The sequence below is a fragment of the Parus major genome, chromosome 1A, assembly GCF_001522545.3.
Source record: "Parus major isolate Abel chromosome 1A, Parus_major1.1, whole genome shotgun sequence".
NCBI lineage: Eukaryota > Metazoa > Chordata > Aves > Passeriformes > Paridae > Parus > Parus major.
The window spans coordinates 48,896,656-48,922,260 of NC_031773.1; the positions used below are offsets into that span (position 1 = coordinate 48,896,656).

General features: G+C 52.0%; 2 protein-coding genes across 6 annotated transcripts; one reads left to right on the forward strand and one right to left on the reverse strand.

Annotated features, from left to right (window-relative positions):
* Positions 1-14,651, forward strand: C1AH22orf23 (chromosome 1A C22orf23 homolog). 3 transcript variants are annotated; one of them, XM_033514225.1, is made up of 6 exons: positions 1-112; positions 331-393; positions 773-949; positions 1,420-1,554; positions 2,695-2,795; positions 14,066-14,651. In XM_033514225.1, exons 1-6 carry the CDS (start codon positions 22-24, stop codon positions 14,177-14,179), a joined length of 681 nt encoding a protein of 226 aa, XP_033370116.1. In that variant the 5' UTR covers positions 1-21; the 3' UTR covers positions 14,180-14,651. The 3 variants fall into 3 exon arrangements, with proteins under 3 accessions (XP_033370116.1, XP_015484273.1, XP_033370117.1); XM_015628787.3 differs by lacking the exon at positions 14,066-14,651 and adding an exon at positions 3,066-4,767; XM_033514226.1 differs by lacking the exon at positions 1,420-1,554.
* On the reverse strand, positions 3,900-24,488 carry MICALL1 (MICAL like 1). 3 transcript variants are annotated; one of them, XM_015628785.3, is made up of 16 exons: positions 24,309-24,488; positions 18,243-18,291; positions 16,172-16,313; positions 14,976-15,079; positions 14,159-14,286; positions 11,380-11,960; positions 10,780-10,843; positions 9,732-10,120; positions 8,981-9,444; positions 8,383-8,517; positions 7,928-8,054; positions 7,510-7,600; positions 7,062-7,135; positions 6,559-6,673; positions 6,178-6,224; positions 3,900-4,003 (listed from the first exon to the last, which is right to left on the reverse strand). In XM_015628785.3, exons 1-16 carry the CDS (start codon positions 24,452-24,454, stop codon positions 3,969-3,971), a joined length of 2,691 nt encoding a protein of 896 aa, XP_015484271.1. In that variant the 5' UTR covers positions 24,455-24,488; the 3' UTR covers positions 3,900-3,968. The 3 variants fall into 3 exon arrangements, with proteins under 3 accessions (XP_015484271.1, XP_015484269.1, XP_015484270.1); XM_015628783.3 differs by lacking the exon at positions 3,900-4,003 and adding an exon at positions 4,052-5,874 and having other exon boundaries at positions 14,159-14,367; XM_015628784.3 differs by lacking the exon at positions 3,900-4,003 and adding an exon at positions 4,052-5,874 and having other exon boundaries at positions 24,309-24,487.
* Between the last annotated feature and the right edge of the window lie 1,117 nt (positions 24,489-25,605).

Below are 25,605 nucleotides of genomic sequence, written 5' to 3' on the forward strand. Positions count from 1 at the left end.
GCCCGGCCGCCACCCGTCGCGATGGAGGCGGCGGGAATCTCGGGCCGCGGCTGGGGCTCGCCCAGGGGCAGGCCGGCTCGGTACAGCAAAGGAACGCGGGAGCTAGTGAGAGGTAACGGCGGAGCGCGCCGAGGTCCCGCCCACAGTGCCTCGCCCCGAAGTAGAGCGTCCCACCGCGGTCCGGCAACCGGGCAGGCCCGTGCCTCCCCGGCTGGAGTCTCCCAAACCCGCATCTTCCCCTTCGGGTTGGGGTTGGGAGGGGTGGTGACCCCAGGGCGGGTTCCCCAGGCCGGCTCTGCTGCCTCTTCATGCACACGTTGTGTTTTTCAGCCACGATGGAGGAGCTGCATCTGACGCATTCTCAGAAGCGATACCTGATGGACTACGTGAAAAGTGAGTGAAGCCCCCCGGCTCTCCTGCCCGATGCTGTGCTGTGCTGTGCTGAGGAGCTTTTGCATCTCGGCTTGAGACTTGGGTGTTCGCCCACAGCCTGCTCGGATGGGCAAATGCTTTAAAACAGCAGCACAGCAGCTGCTGACACATGGGGACAAACGGGGCAAGCTGTCCCCACGGGTCAGCCAGGAACCAAGGCGCAACGGTGTGACTTGGACCGCAGTCTGTCGTGCCCAGTGACCAGGGTGAGACATCTGGGGCACTGGGGTCTTCGTTTGTCATGCTTCTATGGATTAACAGGTAGATGTGCTGGCAGTGGCCTAGAGCCATCCATGCAGAGTCCCCTCTGCCTGATTTGCTGTTTTGGTTGGTCTCCCAGGAGGCGATGCCCTGCCCCTTCAGAGATTCCCCCCGTCCAGCAAACAGCCAGTGCATGTTTCCTACCCAGCAGCCTGTCAGCCATGCAGGCTTCCAGCTAGACCGCTTCTCCGACCTGCCAAGGTCTGCCAGGCAGAAGATGCCTACACCCGAGAGAAATTCAAGCCACAGCCCATACGTAAGTCAGCAAACATTGCTAATAAATTCATGGTGATGCTGGGAGCCTCTCTTCCCCTCCTGTCCATCCCCTGCCTCAATCTCAGCGGTGGCAGTGTATCTGAATTGCTTCATGTCCTCACGCTCTCGCTCTTCAAAGGTGGTTCAGAAATGGATCTCTGAGGGAACATCTGCAGTAAGTGCTCGCTGACTTCTGCCTGCCAGCTAGGGGGGCAGTGACAGGTGATAAGGACCTACACAGTCCTTGAGCAAGAACAGAGCACTAGGTGATTTTCTAGCACATAAATGTGAAACCACAGCTCTGATGTTGGTTTGGTGGGCTCTGTACACCCGTGTGGTGCTTGCACACAGTCAAGGGATGGACTGACATTAATGAAACACTTCTCTGGCACAGTTAGGGAAGCAGTGTGGTCAGGCTCCTCCACGAGGAGATGTGCTGATAAATATATTTTTTTCCTTTGGCATTCACAGGAGATTTGGAAAAGGAGAAGAGAAGACTTCAAAACATCTTAGCAACAGGGAAGGATGAGGTAGAGGACAAGGTGAAGCAGGTGTTCATTCAGAAAAAGGAAGAGGAGATAGCTGCGCCTGACCAATTTGAAGAATGTATGTCTTCATGTCCCCAGGAGGGAGGCAGGCAGGAAGCCCAGGAAGCCAGCTCCCTCCTAGGGCTGGGGTGGCAGGCTGTGTTGCCAGTAACGTGAAGCCCATTACAGGAGCAGCCACAAAGCCCAGTTTCCAAGAGAAAAGACTCGCTGCTGTGACACTGATCCAGCCATCCTCACAGAGCTTATATTGCTGAGGTTGGCTGGCAGATAGCTCTCTGGGCTGCCAGCACAAAATGCATCCTGCTGGCAGGGGAATAGCCTAGGGATGTGTAGGGATATCTGGGATGCAAGCTCAGGTGCTGTTGGTCTCTTTCCCAGCAAGCCTGACTCAACATAGACCAGGTCACTTGACAGCCTGACCACAGTTTGGGCCCTTCCACTCCAGGATCACAGCAGTTATATTAGCAAAGCTTCAATATCAAGCAGAATTTGAAGTAAAAGACTTTGGGTTGTAGAGTATACAGTGATAGCAAAACCCTGCCAAATACCTCTCTGTGCTTGAATCTTCAACGTGTGTGTACATCCCTGCCAGCCTTTTGCTAGCCAGGGCAGTGCAAAGATGGGCAATGCCAGAATAATGTGTACAGAAGGGGTGCTTTGGTCCCTGCTGCAGGGAGCCAGTGCAGCTGGTTGCACACAGGCTTGGTTGCCTCCAACACTTGTCACAAGCTGAATGTTGTCCTTGACACATCTGTGACAGGATCAGCTGGCTGCAGGTCTGTGCTGCAAAGCAGCAGCTGATGATCCATGCCTGGTCTTGGATGGTTGCAGTCACTGGGTGCTGTGTGTCAGTTAATGAACCTCAACAGCAGGTTCCATCTCCATTCACAGACTGGTTAAATTGCCCACACGCAAAAGAGAACTGTCTACATAAAGGAAACTACAAAACTGTTGTTCCTGGGAGTCAGGGGGATGGTAAGAAGTTGGGCAGAAGGGACATTTCCCATTATGTAAGGGACTACTGATGTATTGTGATGACATGTTCAGCAAGGTGAGTGTTACAGAAGCTATCACACTGCCTTGATGGGTTTGCTGTTCAAGCAGAACTAGGAAATTGGGAGTTCAGATCTAGACACAAACCTGTTTTCTTGCCTTTTGGCTGCATGCTGTTTCTACAATTCTTTCTCTTATCCACCAGTGATGAATGAAATTCAAGAGAGGAGGGAATTCCTGGCAGAGATGGAAGCTCTAGGACAGGGTAAGAAGTATCAAGGGATCATCCTCACTGAAATCTCACAGGTATGCAAGGGCCTTGGCTGAACAGTGCATGGAGGGAATCCTGTGTGTCAGGATATCTGAGCAGGGAAGCAGGCAAAGAGCTGCTTCCCTTCATGGCACAGCTCAGGCATGAATTTGGGGAATGGTGGATAGAAGTTTTTCAGATTTCTTTCCATCTCTGCATGTAACTTAATCAGGAAAATAGAGCTTTTGTTCTTAAGACTGGCAAAAGAAGGGAAAAAAAGCTGCTGGTTTTCTCCCTGCTCAGCTCTCCCCCTTTGTACTTTGCAGAAATTGCATGAGATGGAGATCATTGACAAGAAGAGAAGTGAGGAAATGAGAAATATGACAAAAGCCTTCCCTGTTGGGAACAAATCCAGTCTCCAAGACTAGGCCAAGGGCAAAACACAAGTGCAATTTGTTCCCACCTATTCTTCCCAGACTATCGACATTGGAGGCTGGTCTGTGACTGTTTCCAAAGAGGGGGCAGCACCATCTGTTGCCTGAAACTAGAAGGCAGGACCAATTTGTACATAAGCAGCAACAGAAGCTGTAAAATCCTTCCTGCACACTGGATCCCTTCTTGCTCAATAATATTAAAGACATGAAAATACATAGCAATGGCTCCCAAAACATGACAAAGCAGAGCCTTTTTTTTTGCCTGTGCAGTGCCTCAGAGTACAGCAATCCATCCAAAGAAATGTCATTCCTTCCCATCTGCCCAGAGGTGGAGGTTTCTTGTGACAGCATGATGGTAACACATGCTGCCACCACACCTGTAACCTGCTCGCTCCTGGCCCCGTGACTTCAGGAATATCTCTGGAGGAAATGCAGCTGCACAGCCTTGTGCAATCACAAGCCCTTGGCATTTCTGCAGGTCACTGTGGCTGTGACCTTAAGCATCAGCAAACCTCTGGTGGCAGCCCCAGCTGTGCCAAGCAGGGACAGGGGATTTCAGCCCAGTGCCCGCTGCTCTTTGCTGTGATTTTTTTGGTTCCTGAAAGCACGGTATACAGAATAGCCACTCTATTCCCACAGAGACTGAAAATGGCTGTTTGCTCACCTGATAAATACCTGCACCTCTGTCCTCCAGCAGGCTGAAGCATATGATGTCCCACTTTTCCTGTGCAAATCCCAGCATAACATCCAGTTTCCTATTTCCTTAAGATCTCATCCTCTGCTTCTTAGCAATACTCAGGCACTTCCCAAAGCCAAGCAGCATGCCCTGGCTGTGGGACAGCACAAGTGCACAAAGGAATCAGAAACCTAATCCACAATCACTTTTTAAATCCAATGTTTCTTTTATTTCTGCTCAGGTGAATGGAAGTCATGGAGTTAGTACAGTATAATTTACAAATCAAACTGCTGACCAGGCGCAGGGCCAAGGGGTGTCAGGCTGCAGCAATCCCAATGGCCTTTGGCAACAGTGATGTGACAGCAGGCTCTAAAGCAGTTTTATTCTCCTTAGAAAAGAGTTGTGCTTTGGGATCTCCCCGCCCCTATCACTGCTCCTCATCAGCCTGCTGTGTATGGCAAGGGTGAGGTGGCATTACCAGCACAGGGCTGGACTGGCCAGCTCCCAGCCATGGGGGCCACGCTGGGATTGAGGAGGGGCTTGGGTCCCTCTGGTTTTGGGAAATGAGGATCCCTCTCCAGAATGCTACACCAGCCACCTTGCAAGGCACTGCTCTGAGAGCATTTTGGCTAAAGCCTGTTGGGTTTTTAGAAGAGACTGCAGCAGATGGCTCAGGGCTGGTTATGTCTAATTTGCTAATGAGAAGGCATGATGAATAGCTGACCAACCAAACACCCATGAAACTCTAATTCAGACTGATCCAATAATTCAATAAATAACTCATCATCTTGGAAGTGAAGGCAGGAAACAAAAATGGAAGGAAGAAGGGATGGTTGGAAGAACACTGCCCCCCTATTCCCTCCTCTCCTCTGATGTACACACACGCACACACATGACAAATAAAATAAGGGGTTTAAAGTTCTTGGATGGGTTTGAATTCATCTAGTAAAGGAGGTGTAAAAAATAACCAGCCACATCTGCACACTTTTAAAGTATACACAGGTGAAGCTGGGTAAAGGTCAGTTGTGATGGCGCCTCTCTCCCCTGCCGCTCAAGGGTGGCACTGGTGAGCAGGGACACAAGCTTAGTGCCCCTTGCCGGCACTCAGTCAAGCTTGAGCTTTTCTGCCCTTGCCTGGAAAAGGAACAGGTTTTCCCTCCCCAGGAAGGCAGCAGAGTCAGCAGTGTTTAGCAGCAGTGGGGTTCCTGAGTAGGGCACATGAGCTACATCCTAGCAGCTGTACACCGTCCCCTTGGGTCCTCTCAGCCTTGGGACGGAGCCCACCCACCCCTGGCACACGAGGGAGGGGACAGCTCAAAATAAATAGGGCACCACATGTTTTTTTGGCTATGGCTCTAGAGCCTTATGATGCAGGAGTATTTTCTTAACCTTTTAGTTTAGGCCAGTAAAACCCAAAGGATCCTGATTCTAATGTCAGTTTTCTCCTGAAGTTAAAAATGGGACAGAAAAGGGACAAGAGTGGGCAGGCAGGGAGGGACAGGGAGGCCCAGTCCCCTCCTGACAAAAGTCAGAGGCACGTGGAACTGTCACAGTTAGAGCGGGAAAAGGGATGGGGTGCAGTTAGTGCAAGTTTTCCCACAAACACCAAACTCCTTTGTTTGTTCTCAGTTAATGACAAGAGCACACAATTGGGTAACGTATCTGAAAAGCAAATCCATCTTCTCCCTGCCTTGTTAACAAGGCTTCATGGAGGGTATGGTCATGCTCCCCCACAGCCTCAGGAAAGGGAAGGGCTTTGGTCATTCTCACCCACTCTGGGCTGAGGGCTGGCATCTCCCTGGGGCGGCAGCTCTGGTGCCTGAGGAGGGAGCAGGGGGAGAGGCGAGCCAGGGCCAGGGAGAGGCGAGTCAGGGTTCCCTCCCAATGTTGGTGTTCCCCTGCTCTAGCTTTTTTCCTTGGGTGACTTGCTCTTGGAATCATGCTTGTTGCCCAGCAGCTTAAGCACCTTCATAGGCTTGAATTTGCCTTTCTTCTTGCTCTCGGTCTCCGTCTCCTTGTGAAATTCTGGGGTTGCAAAGGGAGGTTGTTACTGTGGGATGTCAATAGTTGTACAAACACACTCACAACAATGGGCAAGGGTGAGAGCCATGAATCAAAGCCCTCCACTGCCTGCACACTTTTTCTGATAACAGGGGTGTGCAGCACAACTGTGCCTCTAACTTTATTGGCCCTCCAGGAAAGTCTCCCCAGTCTACACAGAATAGATTCAATCTCCCCTGCAAGCAATTTCACAAATGTCTCGTGTAGCCCCTTACTGGGGTCAGCAGTGAAAACATCACTCCAAAAAGCTTCCCATTTATTTCTTACCTTTCCTTTTAATCATGGCTTCCAACATTTTATCCTCCTCCTCTTCTCTGAAAGAAAGAATGGGAAAGAGGTCAGGAATTCAGCCCTGGAAACAGCTGCTGTATTGTTTCAGGCTAGAGAGCCTCCTACTTAGAAGCCATAGAGGGGCAGATCCATCACTGTCTTGTAAGCATTTGCAACCAGCAGGATAAATCTCACATGCTGCACGTGCTGTCCTGTCTTTCCCACACAAAGCATTCAAAGAGACAAGAACTGGGAAGCCTGGGAAAGACATCAGCAACATGGACATCTTGGGACACCCCTGCGAGGTGCTCATGTGGAGCTGAGTCAGACAGGCTGTGCTTTTCCCTTCTCCCCCAGCCCACCCCATTCCTCACTCACCTCTGCCGGTCCTCATCCAGGCAGTTCACAATGGCATTCCTCTGCTCAATGATGGTCACCAGCTCCTGCATCAGCACCTTCTCCCTCCCTCGGTCCTCATCGGTCCAGTCCTTCTCTACCCAGCCAAACCCCAGGGAAGGACAGGCAATTACATGGCTGAATGAGCACTGAAATGCAAAGCTTCAGGGCAGAGATCTCCAGCACAATCCCCTCTACCCTGCCATGTTGCAGGGCCAGCTTGGTTACTAGTGCTGTGGGGACAGAGCTCTGCATGTGGCATTCCATGGGGACAAAAGAAGCACATCCCTGCACAAGGCTGGGACATACACTGAGGTGGGACAGAGCCTCTAGAGCCAGCTGATTGCATTGGCATCCCTACAAAGCCCCTAGAGAGAGGGGAGATGATGCCAAGGGGAAAAATGATCCTTGTGGGTACCTTCCAACTCAATATATACTGTGATTCTATGAAAAAAGGGGTAAGCACACCCAGAGTGGTGCTTTACCTGGCTTGTTGAGGAGGCACCGCAGTTCATACTCCACGTCTGACTGCCGCTGCTCCAGGTTCTGCTGCTTGAAGCTGCAAAGGAAGGAGGAAATGTTGGGAAGCACTGAAGGCTCCAGAGAGGCAGAACACCATCCCAAAGTACAGAGTGAGCTTGGAAAGAACTATTAAGATTCTGATCTTGTCCTGTATAGCCAGGGAGCCAAGGACCAGTAAGGACCAGGCCTGGCTGCTCAAGGCCTTCCTGGAGCAGATACTGCAGAGGCTCTGGTGACGTGCTGTGGGTCAGTTCTCAGTGCATCTGGACAGATTTTCTTGCCCTTATTCCCTCTCTTTCCTAGGCAAGGAGACCCTGTCAGGATCTCCCCTGGAAGCACCATTTCAGGAGGGCTGAGAAAGGGTTCCACAAGAGAGTATCAGTGCCTCTCCACACGCCTGCACACACTTACATGTAGATGAGCTCTGATTCGTGGCGCACCAGCATGTGCTTTTCATGGATGAGTTTGAACCAGTCCACAAGCAGGCTGTCCTCAGAGTTGTCTGCCAAGCAAAGGGACAATTCAGAGCCATTCCCAGCCCTGGTGGATTCCATCACCCTGCAAAAGGCTGGCCTCTTCAAAGCCAGGGGAGGGGCACAGGGCTAGAGCCAACCCAACCTCAGCCTATTTTTGAGGCCCAGAGAGACCCTATCTCTCCTCTCACCTGTTTCCATTCTAGGGACATCTCCATGTTCAGGGTAAGCTTGTGACCAATCTTGGAGGCCAGCACAGCCTCATGTGCTCTTCCAACCCCAGCATCAGCAGGGAGTAAGAGGGCAGCCCTAGGGTCTGTCCTGCCCCACACCCACAGACAGCCCAACCCACACACCATTCTCAGCACTGCGCAGTTTTTCCTCCAAGGCCACCCCACGGTGCTCCAGCTCATCCAGCTGATGCTCAATGGCATCCATCTCCCCATAGATGTCTTCTTCAGGGATGTACTGATCTGTCTGCACCTGCCAAGCCATAAATAAGACACTTTCATTACCACCAGACTCCAGTTCCCAGGGGTAATCCAGAGGTTGGTCAACACTAACAAGGGCAGGGGGACAACAGAATATTCCATCGAAGCATGGATCTGAAATCCCCACCCCACTCTGGAGCAAAGGAAGACCATGGTGCTTTAATGAACAAGCTGCAGCTTACACACCCTCCTCCCTAGCCACGGCCACCTGCTGCAATCCCTTCCCACACATGCATCAGCAGGGTGCCTGCAGACTGCTCCAGCCCTGGGGGATAGCACAGAGCCGGCTTTTCCCTCCTTGCTCCCGAGGGCCCTTTTACCTTGCGTTTGATCAGAGGGAAGCCGTGGCCTGGTGCAGGAGGACGCACAGGCTTGGAGCCCTTGGGAGGTTTCTTTGCCGAGGGGGAGGCAGCAGGTGATGGCTTCCGATTGAAGGGGTTCTCTTTGCAGGAAGACTGGAGAGGGCGGACAAATGCAGATACGTGAGCATCCAGGGAAGGGAAGGGATCCCAACAGTTGGGAATGAGCAGCCAGGGCAGTGCTAGAATTTGTCCTGCTCCACAGCCTCCTAAAGGAGGAACACAGCACTCATCTCCACAAGCACCTAGTCAAAAAAATAGCTGTGCTCCTGTTTGACATGTTTCCCAGCTCTCTCTCACAAGCACGCTGAAATATTTTCCTTCATGGTTGCCCTCCTATTTGCTCAGACTACATGAAATCCTGCCTCTTCTCTAGCACATGAGGTAGGCAGAGTACAAGCAGAGCCACCATTTAACAGAGGCCTGAAGCTCGCTTTGAGGGGCTCACACATCAAGCCTACCAAAGGGGCAAGCCTGGACTCACAGATCCCCTGTGACCGAGTGATGGATGGGGAAGAAAAGCCCTGTGATGTGGATGGGGAGAAGGTCATCACCTCACCTTCAGCTGTGGTTTAGGCGAGGAAGATGTCTTGGGGCTCCCAGAGCCCCCATCTGAAACCAAGAGGATAGGTGTAGGGCTAGCCCCAGCTGGAGGCTTGGGGGGCAGCCGGCTGGGGCTGGTCTTTAGGCTGCCAGTGGACATGCTCCTGCTGGTCTGCATCTCCCCACTGAGGTTGGCCAGCTTGCTGGAGGAGGAGGAGGAGGAGTTGGTGGAGAGGCTGGCTGGGACAGCAGGGCTTTCACTGGAGGAGACGCTGGCCAGCGGCGCATCCGTGCTCGAAGTCTTGGCGGCTGCTGGCATGTGCACAGTGGGCTCAGAGGAGCTTTTGGGCACTGAGGCCTCATCCGTGTCTCCCAGCACCTTGGCTGAACTCTCAGAGTTGATGCTTTCGAGGCTGAGAGCTGGCGACGGGGTGGAGGATGATGGCTCAGAGTGTGACAGCCTGGAGATGGGGTGGTGGGCTGCAAAGCAATGGGAGAGCTCAGGGAGGAATGAAGGGACAGCCAGGACAGAAGGGGAGGGTGGCATACACCCTTGGAGACAAGGGTCAGTGTAAAATCTTGCCTGCAAACGCTGCAAGGCTGCACTCCAGTGGGTAGAGAGGACATGGCTAATGCAAGCTAATGCAACCATCACTGCATAAAGGCCTGGCCTGCCAGGGTGATGCAGAGGCACCTGGGAAGGGGGAACCTCCACAGGGATGCACAGGGGCTGCAGAGGAGTGATAAAGGAGCAGGAGGAAGCTCACCTAGTGGGGAAGCATTGGGGGCTCGTGGAGCTGGCCGCTTCTTTGCCTTTGGACTGCTGGTGGGAGTGATGCCATACCAGGGGTGGAGAGGTTTGGCAGCAGTCTCGCTCTGCTCCTGCTCAGGTGTGCTCTTTTGGGTGTCAGCACTTTCCACTTCCTCCTCATCCTCTTCCTCAAAGGGGTTGTATGGTTTGGGCTCTGTGGTATCAGACCTGCTCTCCTCACTCCTGGCTTTCCCCACCTCCTCCCCATCCTCCTCCTCTGAAGTCCTACTCGGAGTCTCATGGCTGTTGCCTGGGGGAGGAGGGGGAGCTGGCTTCTTCTTGGGCTCTGCTTGCACTAAGGCCATCCATGGCGGGTCCTTGGCTCTTGCAGCAACTGCTCCACCACTGGTAGAAGAGAAAGAGAAAGAAATCAAGATGGCAGAGAAAAGGTGCAGTGGCAAAGGCACTGGAGAGGGACTTAGCCCTTGGGGGAAAGGAAGGATGGAGCAGGATGTCTCCCATGCAGAAGCAGCTTTCTCATCCAAGGATGGCCCTAGGCTTCCCCAGACACAGCGTCTCGCTCTCTGTGGACAAACCTATGGGCCTTAGGGAAACACAGCCTGCCTGACTTGCCTGCTGGGCCCAGTGTTTTGGTGTCAGAATATAACAGCCTCCATCTGCTAAGCAGTGGTAAAGGCTGAGCTCTATGGGGATAGCTGGTCTTCCCACCTTTCCCAAGACAAATTCTCCACAAGGCAGACAAATGTCTTCTCAGCACCCACAAGCAGGGCCATTCCAGAAGGCATTTGGCAATCTGCCTGTGCCATGGAACACCTTTCTGAAGCTCTCAAACTCTTTGCAATAAGAGATAAATGCCCTGGGAGGTAGGGATGAACACTGTCAGCCTGACCATACTGGGCTAGCACCTATTAAAAAAAGAACCTGGTCAAAGCCTACATCCTCCTAAGAGCAGGAGCTGATGGAGGTGGGAGAGAAGACCACAGATGTGTTGTCCCCATAGCCCCACCCTGCTATGGAGTTTCTCTGCAAACAGAGGGACATACCGATCAGAGGAGCAGGGTCTCCCTCGAGGTTTTGGGACAGGGGGGCTGGGCTCAGGTACACGACCTAGAAAGACACAAAGTCAGACTGTCATAACACCAAAAGGACGTGAAGAAAGAGGTTAAATCAACATGAGGCCCCTCTTCAGTACCTTCCCACAGGAAGGTGGCTATTCCCAGTCACTGAAGATCTCATGGCATTTCTCCCACAGTCGATGCAGCCAGCTAACCCCCAAACATCCCCTTTGCCTTTTTCCACCCACTTCGCCCTGGGAGCTGCACCTGGAGAATTGACATGCCCCTCTGTTCCCACACCTGCAAACTCCTCCAGCTCTACCATCATCCCTCCACACTGGCTTGCTGCCTTTGGAGAGCTCTGGAGAAACACAAAGGAGCAGAGAGATGGGAAAACTAGTGCTGCTCTCCTTGCTGTGGGGATGGCTGGCAATTGCTGGCAATTGAAGACTTGGTGTCTGAGCCCAAGATTTATTTGGAGGCAGAAGAGTATCAGGCTGCAAAGAAGGAACTCAGCCAACCTGCAGCCAACCACCTCAGCCACTGAGGGTGTGGAGGGTAACCCCTGCCACCACAGTGTCTTCTTACCGTTTACCATGCCAGGCCCACACTCGCTGCCCTCGCCCTGCAGAGTGGACCTGGGCCGGGGGACAGGGTGGGAGGTTGGAGGGGAGAGGACAGATGCATCAGTGGCCTTCCTTGGGGCTGGGGTGGGACGTGAGTCTCTGAGCCGTCCATCCAGCGAGCTGGCTTTGTCCTGGGTGAGCCCTGCAGGTTTGCTGGGGACTGGAGGCCTGGGGGGAGTTTGGGAGACAGGCGCCCCACTGCCAGTGAGAGAAGAGGGTGTCGGTGTCTCTGCTTTGCTGGCTGTGCTGTCCTTCTCTGCTGGGCCAGCAAGGCCCTCTGTAGGCATAGGGGTCTCTGCCACACTCTCCTGGGAGTCACCATCATCCTTCCCCACCTCTGCTTCTGCCTGGAGGGCATTCTCTCCCATGCTGTCAGCCCCAATCTCAGTTCTTAGCTCTGGTGACTGTCGGTCTGGGCTGGGCCTCCTCTCTGCCTTCCCGCTCATGGCCAATTTACCACGATGCTGCGTGCAGACAAAAGTCCCTGCCTCTGACCCAGGCTTGTACGACCCCGGGAGCAGCGTGCTGGAGCATTCCTTACATCTGTCAATGAGAAGAGAGAGCACCATGAGATGGGGGATGCCATCCTGCCCCTCACAGAAGGCAACACACCTAGAACACCCTTGTAGGGACACAGAATTAGTCCTTACCCCTGCTATTAAATCCCAAAGTGCCCTTGGGGAAGTAATTTGGAAAAGAAGTAGAGAAATGTAACCAGGCCACTGTAGGAACCCATGGCAAGTTCACAACTCAAATACTGCATGTATTTGGGTTCTTCCTTCATCTCAGAAAGGATTTAATAGATGTGAAAGGATGACAGTTGGTACTGGGATATGGTATGTTTTCCACACTTGGAATGGGGAGAGGCATCAACCATTCACAGACATGAAAACAGTGAATATCAACTGGAATTAGGGAGCAACTGGTTCAGAACTGGCACAGGGAGGCTACGAGCCACCTTGTGGGGGCAAGTTAAAGAACTGTCAGATACATTTGTAAAACAACTGCTCCCCAGTGCTGATTGTTAAATAAAATCACATCAACCTCAGCTCAGGAAATTACTACATTGGAGGCTTCCAGAGTATTCAGGAGAAGGAACACACAAGCTTGGCCTGGTCTCATGCTCAGCCTCAGTAATGCTGACCATGGCATCCAGCTGGACCACAGCACTTGGCTGGAAGGACAAGTGGACACTTGGCAGCCATTTTTACACTCTGCCTTGCCTGTTGAAACTGGGCTAATAGCTTCCCTGTCCTTTGCTCTCTGCCACATCTCCTTGGATCATCCACTCTTCCCCCCCACAAGCCTCTGAATGCTTCCTAATGAAGCCCTCCAGGAGCAAGTGTGACTGGCAACCAAGTCAGTCTTTCTCCACCTGCAAAGGGAGGTGGATGGCATACATGAAAGACAGCCAAAGGCAAGGGGCTGATCAAGCACTCCCATGAAAACCAAGCTTGTTCCTTCTTGTCTGAATACCTGGTGCTTGCAGCAGCTGGCTGCCCTACACTGCCAGCAGATCATTTTGGCAAGGAATTCTGCTCTGGGCATCCAGTTGACTGGGATTTCCTTTGAATTGGAGAGCAGAAGTGTGGGGACTCTAGAGAGAAGGGGTATGATGAAATGAGGAGGTAGAGAGCTCAGACAAGGGGAGAAAGTGATTTGCTTTGGGTTTATCTCCATCAGCCCATGGGAACCACTGCCACAGGATGTTTCTGACCAAATACTGTCCATTAATCAGCACAGGAAAAAAAAACCCAACAAAACAAAACAGAAAATAGACTAGAAAATAATCAGAAGGCAAAACAATTGCGATAAAATTACAGGGATCTCCCTGCTCAGTCTGAAGGGCCATGAGCTGTGCCATGACAGACATGGCACTTCTCCTATTCCTGGCCCATGAGGACAGTGGGAATGTTGCACCTGCACTCCAAAACTCCTGCTTTTGTCCCAGCTGCAGATGGGAAGCCTGATGGGCCCCAGCTCAGCTCCCTTCCTGTGACAGTTTCTACAGCACATCCCCAACTGCCTTAGGTGAACGAGCCCTCCCACATCTTCCCAGTGGCTCAATGCTTCTGTCCTCAGATGCCAACCCTTGTCCTGTGGCCCACAGGAGAGATCTCATTCTTCATCATCACAGCAGGGAAAGCAAAGTGAAATGATTTCACAGGTGCTGCAGGTAAGGACCTGCACTCAGGGAGTAACCACAGAGCTGCTGACGTGTAAACCCTCATTCCTCAGTTTGTTAACAGTCTGCAGCTCTCCACATGCTCCCTAGGAGCTCAGCACCACCCAGGCAGCATAGAAGCCTGTATATCCAGTTGAGGATGTGGAGTGTAGGTGGAAGGAGGTCTGTAGGATGATGTCATGGCTCAGACATCAGTGGAAGGTGAAGGGGGATGGTCCTGGGTAGGCAGGTGGTAAAGAGGCAGAGCATCCTTTTTTATGGAGGAGGGAGAAGGTCAAGAGGCTGGGATTCCAAATAAGTGAAGTGGGAAAGCACAAGTCAGCAAGGGAGGCAGGAAGCAGGATAGGAATGGAGCACAGGGACACTAGGGGCTGGCCAGACCTCTGGGACAGGAGGCTGGCAGGCAAATGGAACATCTTCACTCTCACTACAAGCACTGCTGTTCATGTTCCTTGTTTCCCAGGGATGCAGACACTCAAAGATGGAGTGCAGCAGGCCACAGACCCCCAGTCTGCTGAGGAGAGAGGCCACCCCACCAGGCCTGGCCATGACATACCTGAAGCACTGGCGGTGGTAGAGCTTGCCCTCGGCCAGGTAGCGCTGCACCAGGTGGACGTGCTGCTGGCAGGCTGCGCAGGTGCTGCTGAGCGTGCTGCGCTGGGACTGCTCCGAGGGGACATCATCCTGGGACACAACGCACAGGCAGCTCAGGACAGGGGCCACAAGCTGCTCCTCAGACCATGGATTTTCCAGAGCAGCTGCTCCCTGTGCAAGGCCCATCACTGAGGACTCGTGGCACAGCTCAGAGGCTGACCTCAGGGGCTGACAATGCACAGAACAGCTGCCCTCAAGCCCAGGCACAGTCAGACTGCCTCTTCCCAAATTAGAAGGGGCCACTCCAAAAGGTGCTTTGGCCCTATCTACAGCTGAAGGGCTGTGGAAGGGACAAATCTATACCCCATGCACCTGCAAAACATTGAAAAAGGTCCCATTCCAGACAACTGCTAAAACCTGAAATAAAAGGTATATTTTCTGCCCTTCTAGTCCCACATTCGTGCTCATTCCTCATCTACAGGGTTATCCCCACATAGGAAGGAGAGTGTTTGTACCCTGGGTGGTTCAAGGAACCATCTGGCACCAACCTACCCAACCTCTTGCCTGCCATGGACAAATTACAGTCCACAGACTCATAGAAAAAAATTACTCTCAGTTAGATTCCACAAGGAAACAAAATCCCAAACACCCCTCACTCCCAAAGTACACAGGCCCCTGCAGAGATCCATGGCTCTGTGACAGGCTTTTTCCCATCTCATCACCCGCAGTGCAGGGGGTACCACTGCCTCATGCTGTCTTTGGATCAAGAAATTAGGTACCTGTGGTGCTGAAGGACTCTCAACCTCAGCCATGGGCATCTTGTGGGACAGCAGAGGAGGAGAGGAGGCAGCAGTTGGTCGCTTCATAGGCGGAGGGACGCTGGCTGGAGGCAAGAGGGAAGGAGGATCAGGCATGGAGAACAGAAGTGACTCACACCACCCATGTGCAGGAAGGGGAGGGGAAAAAAAATAAAATCATCCAGCCTTGTGACATAGGATGAGACCTGCCGCTCCCAAAACTTCAGGGCTTATTTTAGGTGGAAGAGACAAACACAATCTAATAATGGGTCAGCTGTGAGGCTGCCAGAGAGCCTGGCCTGCTGTGGATCCCCTTCTGTGGCCCAGGGATACCAGCCTCCCACTGTGATTTTATTTACTCATCACATGCTACTTGGCTTCCTTGTAACTGACTCCCTGAGCAACGCTCAAAGCCCAGAGCAGCTGGGGTAGCTGCTGATGTATTGTTGTGACCCACTGGGCCCCAGGGCTTCCAGGCTGTCTTGCTGTCAGGGCTGGAACTCACACACCAGTCTCCAGCAGGCTTCCTTGCTGGGAGACCAGCATCCCTGGAGAAGCACATACAAGCGGAAGAGATTTATCTGATGTTGTGGCTACAGACAGAAACAGAGGAGACCTGGAGCTCTCATCTCCACCCAGCCAAAAGATGCCTGGGAAGAGCTGTCTCAGAACACACAGCTCAGGCTGCAGTTGTAGGGACAGATGAGCTGATTTGAAACATTCCACCCTGGCTCCACACATTCTGTCCTCCAGTCACTTTACATGTACTTATATGATAAAAGTTAGCTGTGGTAGATGGGCTCCTATCTAGCTTTCTCCTATTTTAGTGGGTTAGAGTAGATCACAAAGGATTCTGGTGAGCACTAGGGGTGGTGGCCCAACCCAAGCTGGCAGCAATGCAGCACAGAGGGAGGAGAAAGGCGTTTCTTTTTCCACAGCCTGAGCTGTTACATCACCCCCCACCTCTTGTGAAACCTCTCCCCAACGCACTCTCTCTTCCAGGCCTTCCTCAGGGGCACCAGCAAGATGCAGGAGAGGCAGGTACTACCTGCTCCTCTCCCTTTCCCCACAAACACAGCTCCCAGTTGCCACGGGAAGGAGGAAGCACAAGGCAGTGCTGGGTTTCCTGTAATCAAACAGGGGCAAACTGGACGCCTGAGGGCTGGGAGGATACTCACCTTGGCTGGGGTTGTTGAAATGGTTGTAGTACTGAGACACGTAAGTCATGATGCTGAGGCAGTCGGGAACTTTCATGGAGACCATATCATTGGGATCTAGCAGGGCTGGGATGCCCAGCTCCCGCTCTGCCAACTCAAAGGCCTGCAGGAACAGCGCAGAGCCATTAAGGAAAGAAAACTGATGCTTCATGAAAGACAACAGAAATATCAAATTGGAAGGACCCCAGGGAAGGTTAAATTGTGAGCCTATGACATCCCCTACGGACAGAGGCTTCCAGACATGCTGCCTGACTAAATAAAGTAGCAACAGAAGCAAGGCTCCCTTCAAGTTTTCACTGAAAAAAAAAAAACAAACCAACAAGCAGTGATTTTTCAGCTCAACCAGCAGTGCTCACGCAAGAGCCTGGCAGAGTCTTGGCTGGCACCACTAAGAGCCAAGGGCTGGCAGCTACTTCCAGTGACACTGAGCTCTACTGAGCAGCATCCCCAGCCACCCCAAATGCTCACCCCACAGAAACCCTGACTGCCCATCCTTTCATGCTCTGCGGTGCCACACCTTCCGCTCCCACAATCAACAGAGCCATCCCAGCTCAACATCCAGCACCCTGCCTTGCACAAGCCAGTACTTTCAGTACTTTTCTGTGTCTCAGCAAGAAGGAACAAGGACACTGTGATAAGTCCATCCACCTCCTCCAACTGTATATACAGCTACCCAAAAGGAAGGAATGGAGGAGGAAAAAAATGTTGGAGAGTTTCCCACTTAGCAGTGTGTGTGGATTACTGTTTCTACACTGGCCATCCCTCTGCTGAGCCAAGGGCAGCGTACCCACATTGCTTTCCCAGGGATGGGGGTGGAAGACTGGCAGGGACTGAAGAGAGGCAAACCAGGAGGATATGAGAGTGGTTTGGGCACTGAATGGTGAGGTACCAGGTGCACGAGTAAAGGTATTGGGTGTGGATAAAGACTGAAGGTGCCTAGTGTCTATGGCATGGTGTGCTGTACAGGGTGTGAGATATAAAGGAAAGGAATGGAGAAAAAAGAAAATGGATATTTACAGTAACTAGCAGTGTAAAAGTGCCCCCATGGATATCCTGCTCTGCTCAGCCTGGCTTTAAGCCAGTTGTCTGGACTGACTCTTACTGAACACAAGGCTACAAGCAACAAGGAGTAAAGAGACCTCACCTAAGAGGTCTCTAATAGGATAAGATACCCATTGTGTGGGTCTTGAATGGAAAAAGCTGCTAATGACTGAAAGGGGCCAACTGGTGTAGGAAAGGATGTAGGACAGCCCAGTGCCCTGGCACTCTCACAGTAAAAAAATGTTTTTCCTTATATTCAGCTGAGGAATTCCTGTAATTCAGTTTGTACCCATTTCCCCTTCTCCTGTTGCTGGGCACCACTGAAGAGTCTGGCCTCATCCTCGACATCCAACCTTAAGGTATTTGTATGTAGCATAATTCATCTTGGGAAGGTGATGGGCCATGCCTTTCCACAGACTATCAGATGGAGCCTGCAGCAATTAGGTCTTTCTCTCATTTTAAAAAAACAGGACTATTGCTGCTCTGTCCTACCACTAGCCCCTGGGGCTGGGCACCTCCCCATTCCACACTGCCTGCTTCTGCTACTGGCTCCAGCTGTCCCAAGAAGGAAGGGAACACTGCAGACCAGGGTCAAGCATGACTTTCCTCTCTGTTGATGCCTGAAGTAAACCTAGTTTCCTGCTTCCACTGCCTGCAAATCTGGAACAACTGAAGTCAAGAAGATGTTGTACCATTTAAATCTTCACCTGAGATGTTGTCTTGGCAACTATTAGGATAACCAGGCAGGAAGCTGATGTTTCAGATTCCCTTGTTTCCAGAGAAGCTCCTGCCAGTTACTTACAAACACAGTTTTGTGATTTTTCTTATTTTGTTTTTCTTATATTTCTTATTCTAGATATTTCTTATTCTATTTTCACAGATATTTCTTATACCCCCAGCACTGTCACAAATTCCTCCCACACCACATGACCTCCATCAAGTCATTCTCACATCACTCCTTCCTTCTGTGCATTGCAGAATGGGCACTTACCAAGCGATTGTTTTCATAGACATCATCCTTGGAGAGCGAATCAAAGTCTCTGAAATGAGAAAGCACAAAATAGCCACATGAAGCACAGAGGAAAAGTGCCCCTATGCCATCACATGTATTGCCAGGACAGTCAGCCTTACAACAACTCAACACATAAGATCCTAGATAAACAAAGCCTTGGCAAAGCAGATTTCAGGTTGTAACGGGACAAGGAAACTAAAGGGAAATTGCAATTAAAAAAAGAAAGCGAGTCCCAAATGGGTGGTGACCAGGAAATTAAAATGTCATTTTTGTCTCTTGTTACCTGCTTCTGCCCTTGAGATTAAAGACTGCAGAAATACCAGGGCCATGTTTCAATTAGCACCATGCACTGCTGCACCAAAGAGTGCACGACATAACCCCAAACTTGCTTTTCCAAGGCCACTGGCACAACAGTGGAGGATGGGATACAGATTTCTCACCTCAAGACAAAGAAGGCTTTCTTTCAGGTGGCTCTGTGAGGATCCTTAGACAAACCTCCCTGCACCACCTCAAGGAATTTGGGGTGACACAGAAGATCTTAAAACTGCACATCTGTCTTTGCTTTCCCCTAAACATTCACAGTGCACAACAAACTGTCCTCAGCTGCAGCCCTTGGAGCCGAATGCAAGGTGCTCAGGGCACACAGAGGAATCCCAGCAGTCTCCAACCCAGGGGATTCATTTGCTCCAACCCATTTCACTTGCCCTGAAGCCCTCTGGGGGTTCAGCCTGGCCACAGGAACTGATCAGCTGCCTTCACCAGGGAAGCAGAGGGTGGACAGTTAAAGCAGTCTGCAGGCTTTCAAAAGAGGGGGAGAAATGCAGGAAGGAGTTATGCCTTTTGCATGTGTGTGTGGGTATAATGTGTGAAAACAGCATCATGCTGCACTGCTTACAGCTCCTTCCTGCCAAGGATCTCAGCTTTGTTACAAAAAACCCCCTCATGCAGCAGCCCGCTGTGCCTGCTAGCTGGATTCATGGGAGGACGCAGTCCAGAGAGGTCTAGGGTCGAGCAAAGCCACCCTAACAGACCACAAAGAGGTGAAGCTTGGGAGGTCAAGACAGAAGGACAATTCAGACTAGAGGGGGGAATGCATTCCCCACCCCGAAGGTGGTGTGCAGGATCCAGGTGAGGTGGCACCACGCACCTGCGGAGAGGGGCTATGGGAACCTCCTTCTTCCATCCCCCTCTGGATTTGATTGTCTGTTCCTACAGCACTGACACAACCCGTCCTGGCACCACATGGCAGGGCCGCCAGCCCCTGCTCGAAGCCGCTCATGGAGCTTTCCCAAAGCTGCAGAGGAAGTCTGTGATGAGCTCAGGAAGGTTTTCCCGGCTGCCTACACCACCATAAAATTACACTTCCTCCGTTCAAAAGCAAGAGGCTGCTGGTGCCGTTTCCTCACAGACGAAGGAAGCTGCAGCCGCTCGCTGCTGTGGGAGCAAATGCAGCAGACACACAGAAAGGTGGGCTGGATGTTCAGCTCTGTTACCTTCCTGAAAGCCCATGTGAATACATGTACAGAGCTCAGACTGCTCAAAATACCACAACTTTTCCTTCTTCACATGCTGGTGAGCAAAGGCTTCAGCTGCAGCCTATGTCAAAACCACTGCCATTATTGTAATTATAACTAATCTCCACTGGGGGATGTTTTTTTCCCTAAATTTCTGGTTTGTTTTTGCCAAGAGAATTCCTTTAACCTTGCAGTATTTTTTTTTTTCTTTTTAAAAAAAATGCCTTCTTGGAACACAGGAGAAGCAATGACATCAAAGTTATATATCAACTGCCCTCTAAACATTCATGACCTTCATTTTGAATGCCTTCACTTTCAGGATATGGGAGTGGTGTAGCTGGAAGCTCAAAGACTCCTTGGTGGGCTGGGCGAATATTATCTGACAGACAAAACATCACGTTCATTCCACTCTGCCCCAGTGAACCAAAGCTGTTTTAGCAAACCAAGGCAACTCCATTAGGAAAAGCAGATGCCAGCAGAGAGGATGTGAATGAAGCTCAAGAGGTATCAAGGTACCAAGCAGCAAGGGAATAGAAGATTCTTTTCCACTAATGTAGGACTGCACACTCAGCTTTACCTGAGACGTTGAAGTCCATCAGTACAAGGCCCCAGGGATCAGTTTATTCAGTTCCTCTCCACTGCATTTTCCAGCTCCCTCTCTGATAAGCCAAGCAGGACCACACTGACCTGTATAGCTCCTGACATGAGCACTCCCATATGCCATTTGGTCACGTGGCATCCCTGTGGCCCCAGGCAAGCTCCCAGTACCAATGTGCAAGGAGCATGGCCTCTCAGGCATGGGGAAAGTCTCTCCAGACTCACCCTTTCCTCTCTATAAACTGTCTCCTCTGCAGAGAGCCCAGAACTTGCCATCTCGCAATTCTGTGACATGTGGCTGCATGTCACATTATTTCCTTGCCCTGATCTCAGCAGTCTTCCATCCAGCCCTGCTCAGGCTCCTCTCCTGCCAACACACCCGTCCCAGGGACTGGATGTAGGAACTCTGGCTATCCCAGCTGAACAACTGTCTTGACTCAGCAAACCCCAGTGTTGTACCATATCCTGGAGTAATATTTCCATGCAAATAACAACCCAAGCACTTACCTAATTAGATACATGCAGAGCCACTAAGCACTCCAGGGTTTAGGGCAGCTGCCAGGGAGCACAGCAGATCCAGGGAAGGGGGAAGGGTGTGCCATACAGCTAAAACCAGAACAAATTCCTGGATTCCTCAAATATAAATCATGAGCACTTTAAGGCAGTGCAACATAATAAGCCATTCAGCTTTCCAGGTCTTGTCAGGGAAATGCAGGCAGTACATGGGAAGGAACAAACAAGATTTGTGATCCTGCCTGTAACTAAACCCATGGCTCTAGGGACACAAAAGAGCGTTTCTAAAACAGCTCTCATCTCCTGTTTTCTCAAGCCCCCATCTCTCCCAGCACTTCAAAGGCATGTGCCATACTCCTGTATTCTTCTTACCCCTGAATCCCAAGATCCTTCCCTGAGCACCAGAGAGGCTGTATAGCTTGGGACGCTGAAAGATGCTCTTTGCTTCACTAAGCTGTAGCAAATGCCTTGTAAACATTAATTTCATGCTTCAGATTTCTAGAGCACTGAGCAAACAAACTCATTAATCCCCAGAGTCCACTGTCAAGTTGGTCTGGATGTTGCCAGCTTAACTGAAAAGGGAAGATAAGAGATTAAATGTCTCATCTCCAGATCACACAGCCAGCAGCACAGTCAGAGGCTAAATCCAAGTTTCCCATTTCCCTGATTGGGATAGCGAGGCAACAAAGCCAAGTGAAGTACATACAGTAGCGGAGTCAGGGATTTTTCATCTGCATGGTACAACACACAGGTCCTACAGGTATGCAGATTGTTCTTGGTGGTCACCTCAAGGCACCTTTAGCTGGATTCAGTAGACACTGAGGAATTCCAGACTGTGTCTTTCAAAAAGCCCAAACCTACAGTGTTTACAAGAGCTCTGCGCGAGCTGCTCCAAAGCTCCCCAGGGCAGTGTCCCTTTGATGCCACTTGCCTTATTCCACAGTGATTGTGTTCAAATCAGGGGTCATGTGGAAAACTGTCCTCAGCCTCACTTACCCATTTGGTCTTTCATGACAGCCTCTTCCTCAGTGTGTCCCCTCCCAGCACAGCAGCACAACAGGGAAGGTCAGAAAAGCTACCACAGCAGCACTGCCCAGGGAATCAGGGTGGCAAAGGAGCGGTGTAACACAGGTAGAGAAGAGCTTCAGCTCTGCTCTCCTATGGATGTGTGCATTCCTCCCCTCTGCAATCCCAGGGGAAGCCATCAGGAAGCAGCTGCTTGCAGAGGAACTCCTGCCTTTGGGGAGCAGCGCAGCTGTCTCATTCGGGCCAGGAGAGCCCCGCACACAGGAAGACCACACAAGGTCAGAAACACGCTCGCAGATCCCTGCCAAGTCCCATTACTGGGCTGACTGAAAGCACTTTAGAAGAAAAGAAGGGCAACCACTTTTCCCCTGCCGTCAGGAGATTTACTGCCTCTGATCCAATCTTCCCACTTCCAAATCGGGACAGGCTGAATAAGCTGGAATCAGATGAAATGATGCTACTCTCCCGACGGCCGTCTGAAAATCCTTCTACAGCATGCCATGTCCTTGTAAGGCCCTGGGCTTTGTGTCTACAGTGCAGCTCGTGCAGAGGACCTGTGAAACATGTAGTTAGGACATCTGCCAGGAGCAGATTTAAGCCCACTGACACTTAAGAGCAGCAGCCTCTGCTTTAATGGGATGGTAGATATGGTTAATGGGAAACCATCAGGTGGTTTTAGTAGTGTCTATCATAAGCTTTTACTGAACCTCTGCTTTTCAGTTCCCAGTTACTGTGCCATTTACAGTATGGCACAGTACAATTAATAATTGCAGCTGTTCTTGTCCCTTATTTGCCTCTTCCCACACAGCAGCCTTGCAACTGGGAGCATTTTCAGAGGCTCTGTTCTAGCTAGTCAGAGTGAGCCATACCATCCATCCAAAAGCTGCAGGACACAAGGATCACACAGCTCCTTCAAGACCCTGAGTGATGCAAAGACACTGTATGTCTTGGCTCTCAGTCATTCCAGAGCACCATGCTGAGGGTTTTGGGGCAGCCACCTGAAATGCAGCAGGCAGCAGTTCAGTTTCCAGCCTACCTGCTGCACTTCAACTTGTAAGAACACCGGCCTGTTTCACCCTCTCATGGACACCACAGCTCCACAGCAGAGTCACAGTAAACACTGCCTGACAGAGGCTGCTGTCATGGCAAAAGGCCTTCCTGAGGCCAGCTCAGGAAAGAGAATTTGGTCAATATGGGCAACCTCAAAGGAAGAACCACCAGGCCCAGAGAAGAACTCTTGCTGGCTTTAGCGGCAGGGAAAGGAGCACGTGCACGCTGGAGGCACAGCGAGGTGGGGCGATGCCTACCCGCCCTGCAAGGGCTACCAAGGATTAGAGCAGATGGGCGCCGGATTCCCAGCACCACTGGGGCACACAGGCAGGTCGGGGCAGATTCCTTCCAGCAGCTCAGCCAGTTTCTCCAGCCTGACACAGTGCCCCCAAGCAATCCCAAACTCACTGTCTGCCTCCTGAAACTCACATTCCCCCTCTGTGACACCCAAGCTGGGGGAGGCTAGAGAGGCTCAATACCTCTACAGGCATTTTCGACCTTCTGCTTTCACTGTGGCATCCAGAGAAAACAAGCTAGAAGCAAATGCAAGCAGCAACCTTGTCCAGGCCCCTACACATTTCAGAGTGGCTGCCTCTGGCAGCTGGGAATGTCCCCGTGCAGGGCAGGCCCCTGGCCCTCCCAAAGTGTGAAAGCTCACCTCGTGCTGAGGCAAAGCACCCCTGCACCCAGATACCAACACCATGCCTCTTCTCCGGTAGGCACTGCTCCCATTTCAGTGTATGGACCTAGTCCACCTCCACGCTCTCACCAGCCTTAAATCACACGACTTCTGTTAACCCTGACCTTGAAAGGTCTGCAGGACCAGGTCAGAAGGTCTTTTGCTGAAACACAGAGTGACAGAATAGTTTGGCTTGGAAGAGACCTGAAAGGTCATCTGGTTCCAACCCTGCTGCAGTGGGCAGGGACACCTTCCACTAGACCAGTTGCTCAGAACCTCATCCAACCTGCCTTTGAGCACTGCCTGCGAATATGGAATCCTCCACTTCCAGTACTCAACTATTTCTCGACAGCATCTTCTTCAGCGCATCAGTACAACGGAGACACATCCGCTCTCTGAGCCCCTCATGCCCGTGCTCAGGGAGCTTCCCTGCCAGCCAGCCTGGAGACGTTCCCCACGGCGCCTATATCCCTCCCAAACCCCTGTGAGACCCCCGTGATCGCTGCTGGGCACAGGCGGCCCAACCCCTCCAGAAAGCGGGGTCCCAGCGGTCCCTCGCCCCAAACCTCCGCGCCCCCGCTCCTTCTGCCAGCAGCGCCCGCGGGCGGCAGCCGGAGCCCCGCGGCGCCCCGTCCGAGCGGCGGGCGAGGCGCGGCCTGCACTCACAGGAGGTCGGGCCGGTGGCGGTGCAGGATGGCGCAGAAGGCCAGTCCGTCGCGGAAGGAGGTGCTGAGGTCGCGGATCTCCACGCCGCGGTAGCCCTCGCACTGCCGGCGGCACCAGGCTTGCAGGGCGCCCCGCGGACCCGACATCGGGGCGGCCGCTCCCACCGCCGCCGCCGCCGCCGCCGGGGCTCCCACCGCCCCGGCCGGGCGGGGCCTCCCGGGGCGGGGCTGCGCGGGGCGGGGCCCGCACACGCCGCGGAAGCTCCCGGGCCCCCGGGCTCAGCGCTCCGCGGGGAGCAGGGCGGCGCGCTGGGCAGAGCACCCTCTCCCACCTCGGGGAAAGAGTTGGGCCTGAATACGATTTAAATTCAGCTAGATTAAAAACCACTAGGGAACCTGATTTCCGGATCCCTCTCAGGCTTAGACAGAGGCTGCTCCAGGCAGAAGCAGTTCTCAGCAGTCCTAGGGGCATAAGCCGTGGCGGTGGAGTACATCTGGGACGTAGGTGGCTCCCAGGGTAGGCTCAGGGCCAAGGAGAGCTTTGAAGATCAGGACACTCGGAGTCACAGGCAGCGCTTCACAGGAAGCCCTGGAAGAAGCGGAGGAAGAGTGCGATACAATCTCAGGAACCCACAACGTCGAGGCGATGGATTGTCACGGGAGCTGGTGTGCACGCTCGGGGTGATGGTTTGACAAGAGGGGGGAAGCACACTATTAAAGGCTACTTTATTTGGCTTAGCATTCTTTTCACTCCAACAGCTACCTCTCCGGAAGAACAAACCATCACACTGATGTTGAGCTTATTGCTGCCTGTTCCAAATCTTTCAGAGTCCGTTCTCTGCAGTTATTTTGTATGGGCTCTACACTCCTCCCTTTACTCAGATTTCATGAGTGGCACCCTCTTTCTTCTACTCCACTGTTTCATTCTATCATTCCATGGTCCCAGAACTAACAACTGAAAAATAAATTCTTACTGGTTTCTTAAATCTCCCCACTCAGTGCCCGAAATAAAATGGGGTGTAAATCACAAGAAAAACTACTCTGTAGCAAAAAAAAGGAAACGAAACATTGTGTTGGTCTTGTAACGATTGAGCTGGCTATTCAGCATCCCCGAGACCTGCCTGGCTGTGTCTTCCTGTTGTATCCTAAGGGACAGCAGGATGAGGGAAGTTTTCTCGACTTTTCCAGGTTCCGTAATTAAGCTCAGCGCCTTCACAACTGTAGGTCACAGAGACCGAGACACAGAGTCCATGACCCTGCACTGTGGTTCCCTCTGACAAAACCATTCTGTCCAGAAC

Coding starts and splice junctions, on each gene's coding strand:
- C1AH22orf23 (XM_033514225.1), top strand. CDS start 22: ATGGAGGCGGCGGGAATCTCGGGCCGCGGCTGGGGCTCGCCCAGGGGC. Junction 113..330: donor AACGCGGGAGCTAGTGAGAG/GTAACGGCGGAG, acceptor TGTGTTTTTCAG/CCACGATGGAGGAGCTGCAT. Junction 2,796..14,065: donor TCCTCACTGAAATCTCACAG/GTATGCAAGGGC, acceptor CTTGTTTCCCAG/GGATGCAGACACTCAAAGAT.
- MICALL1 (XM_015628783.3), bottom strand. CDS start 24,454: ATGTCGGGTCCGCGGGGCGCCCTGCAAGCCTGGTGCCGCCGGCAGTGC. Junction 18,292..24,308: donor CGCCACCGGCCCGACCTCCT/GTGAGTGCAGGC, acceptor TTCTCATTTCAG/AGACTTTGATTCGCTCTCCA. Junction 6,225..6,558: donor CTGGATGAGGACCGGCAGAG/GTGAGTGAGGAA, acceptor TCTTTCTTTCAG/AGAAGAGGAGGAGGATAAAA.